This window comes from Neofelis nebulosa, chromosome 3 (assembly GCF_028018385.1).
Source record: "Neofelis nebulosa isolate mNeoNeb1 chromosome 3, mNeoNeb1.pri, whole genome shotgun sequence".
Classification (NCBI taxonomy): Eukaryota; Metazoa; Chordata; class Mammalia; order Carnivora; family Felidae; genus Neofelis; species Neofelis nebulosa.
In genome coordinates, this window is record NC_080784.1 from 142,270,325 (window position 1) to 142,273,698 (window position 3,374).

The 3,374-nt window shown below is 38.3% G+C and overlaps 1 protein-coding gene across 1 annotated transcript; it reads left to right on the top strand.

Moving 5' to 3' along the window:
* Positions 1–585: 585 nt before the first annotated feature.
* GK2 (glycerol kinase 2) lies at positions 586–2,488 on the top strand. The gene has a single exon (XM_058722150.1). The coding sequence runs from the start codon at positions 634–636 to the stop codon at positions 2,293–2,295; it is 1,662 nt and encodes a 553-aa protein (XP_058578133.1). The 5' UTR covers positions 586–633; the 3' UTR covers positions 2,296–2,488.
* The last annotated feature ends 886 nt before the right edge of the window (positions 2,489–3,374 follow it).

A 3,374-nucleotide genomic window follows, 5' to 3' on the forward strand; every position in this document is an offset into this window, starting at 1 on the left:
TAACATCAACATAAAACTGATAAAAACTATTGATTTAAAGAAAAACCAAAGGCAGTGAAAGAAAACAGACATCTTACAAATACGGAGGTAGCAAAGTTCACAACTGAAACAACACAACAGAAAGGTGGTAGAGAATAGTTTCAAGGTCCTCAAATTAAAAAAAAAAATTAAAAATAGAATCCTATATGCCAAAAAAAATATTTAAATATTAGGATGAAATACTTCTCAGACATTGTAAAGTTGGAAGAATTTATTTCCAGCAGACCCACACTGGAAGAAATGTTGAGGGAACTCTTATAGGCAGAAAGGAAATGGTAACACAAACATGAATCCACAGAATGAAATGAAAAGCACTGGTAACAGTAATTATGTAGGTAAATACATGATCTTTTTGTAGCTTAAATCTCCTTAAAAGATAATTGAGTGGCTGAGGGCAGGGTCTAGGCCAGAGGGGTGGGGTGAGCAGATAGCCAGTTAAAGGTCAAGGGTTACCCCATAGCTTCCGGTTGAGCACAGGCAACCCCTGCGCACAGGTTCCTGACGCTCCTGACGCTCTTGACGTTCCTAATGTATTGCGTGCCCCTCCCCCTGGAACACTTTAATCACTCGGGAAACGGCTGACCGACTGATTTCATGGCAGCCCCAAAGAAAGCAGCTGTGGGGCCTTTGGTGGGGGCAGTGGTGCAGGGAACTAATTCCACTCGCTTTCTGGTTTTCAATTCAAAAACAGCGGATCTACTTGGTTGCCATCAAGTGGAATTAACACAAGAGTTCCCAAAAGAAGGATGGGTAGAACAAGACCCTAAGGAAATCCTTCAGTCTGTCTATGAGTGTATAGAGACAACATGTGAGAAACTTGATAAACTGAACATTGATATATCCAACATAAAAGCTATTGGCATCAGCAATCAGAGGGAAACCACAGTAATCTGGGACAAGTTAACTGGAGAGCCGCTCTACAATGCTGTGGTGTGGCTTGATCTAAGAACCCAGTCTACTGTTGAAAATCTTAGGAAGAAAATTCCAGAAAATAATAACTTTGTCAAGTCCAAGACAGGCCTTCCACTTAGCACTTACTTCAGTGCAGTGAAACTTCGTTGGATTCTTGACAATGTGAGAAAAGTTCAAAAGGCTGTTGAAGAAGGTAGAGCTCTTTTTGGTACCATTGATTCATGGCTTATCTGGAGTTTGACAGGAGGAGTATATGGTGGTGTCCATTGTACAGATGTAACAAATGCAAGTAGGACAATGCTTTTCAACATCCATTCTTTAGAATGGGATAAAGAGCTTTGTGACTTTTTTGAAATTCCAATGGACATTCTTCCAAATGTATGGAGTTCTTCTGAGATCTATGGCCTAATGAAAGCTGGGACCTTGGAAGGGGTGCCAATATCTGGGTGCTTGGGGGACCAGTCTGCTGCATTGGTAGGACAAATGTGCTTCCAAGAAGGACAAGCCAAAAACACGTATGGAACAGGCTGTTTCTTACTGTGTAATACCGGTCATAAGTGTGTGTTTTCTGAACATGGCCTTCTGACCACAGTGGCTTATCAACTAGGCAGAGACAAGCCAGCATGTTATGCACTGGAAGGTTCTGTTGCTATAGCTGGCGCTGTTATTCGCTGGTTAAGAGACAATATTGGAATTATAAACACCTCAGAAGAAATTGAAGTACTTGCTAGAGATGTAGGTACCTCTTATGGCTGTTACTTTGTCCCAGCTTTTTCAGGGTTATATGCACCTTATTGGGAGCCCACTGCAAGAGGAATAATCTGTGGTCTCACTCAGTTTATCAATAAAAGTCATATTGCTTTTGCTGCACTAGAATCTGTTTGTTTCCAAACCCGAGAGATTTTGGATGCCATGAACCATGACTGTGGAATTCCCCTCCGTCATTTGCAGGTAGATGGAAAAATGACCAACAATAAAGTTCTTATGCAACTACAAGCAGACATTCTGCATATTCCAGTAATAAAGCCCCCTATGCCTGAAACAACCGCACTGGGAGCTGCCATGGCAGCAGGAGCTGCAGAAGGGGTGGGCGTTTGGAGTCTTAAACCCGAGGATTTGTCAGTTGTCATTATGGAACAGTTTGAACCACAGATCAAGGCCACAGAATGTGAAATTCGTTATTCTACATGGAAGAAAGCTGTGATGAAGTCAATGGGTTGGGTTACAACTCAGACTCCTGAAAGTAGTGATCCTACTATCTTCTCTAGTTTGCCCTTGGGCTTTTTTATAGTGAGTAGCATGGTAATGCTAATTGGAGCAAGATACATCTCAGGTATACCATAATAATACCAACCATGGATTCCCAAGATGTGAGCTTTTTATATTATGAAAGGATCCAGCAATTCTGTCTCTTAATATGATGATACTGTTACAGACTCTGATTTTATTTGTAAACCAGTTGCTACATAACTTCTAGGGAACTGTAAAAGTAGGCCTGTGGCTTGAAATGAATAAATTACAGTAGAAAAAAAACCCACTAGAAAATGTGGTGTGTTTTTTAACATCAACCATTAAGGTTGGGCCAGCTACTCTAGGGATTAACCCCCTCTATTGTCATAAAATCCTGCTCCATGCCCTCTAAGATATAGGATATTCAGATTCTGTCTGTAGAATATTTTGTCAAATATTTTCTAACACTTAGGGACAATTATTTGGTTCTCTGTGCTGCACACACTTGATTAAGAGGTGTAACTAGCTTGCTAAAACTGAGGGGCTTCCTGTTGTTGTTGTTGTTTTTAGTAAACACCCCAAGTCCTCTTTTATATGTGTGTGTATATATATATATATATATATATATATATATATATATATATTAGGGAGACCATAGTATCTTTCTGAATGTTTAATGGGAACATAGGTTTTTACAATAGACTTTTAGTATTCTCATAGCTTAGATGTTGTCCTGGAAAATATTTGCCAAATTAAAATTCTTCAGACATTTTACATCGTCCCACTAATTACATGATCTTCTGTGTAGATCTTATAAGTAAAAAGACTTTGCCATTAAAAAAAAAATCTCTCCATTTTATTTATTTAGTATGTATAACATACATTCTCATATACTTCATATAGAGCAACCCATTTATAAAATAAGCCTATAAGAAGGGTAGTAGTCTTACATGTTCCATTAGGTACATAAATATTTCAACATAAACATTTGTATATTTAGACAGTGATTTTCATATTATTACCAGGAAAAACTCTTTCTTAAAGAGACAGTATTTGAAACTTAAATGCATATTTTATGTTGACACACTGAGAAATATCTTATGATTTCAACTATATTTCTTACACCTTCCCCTTTTATTTAATTACCTTAACTGATATATGCTGGGAGCAAACACTGGAATACTACAATAAAT

Excerpts from the sequence above, each read along its gene's own strand:
- GK2 (XM_058722150.1), top strand. The coding sequence starts at position 634 with ATGGCAGCCCCAAAGAAAGCAGCTGTGGGGCCTTTGGTGGGGGCAGTG.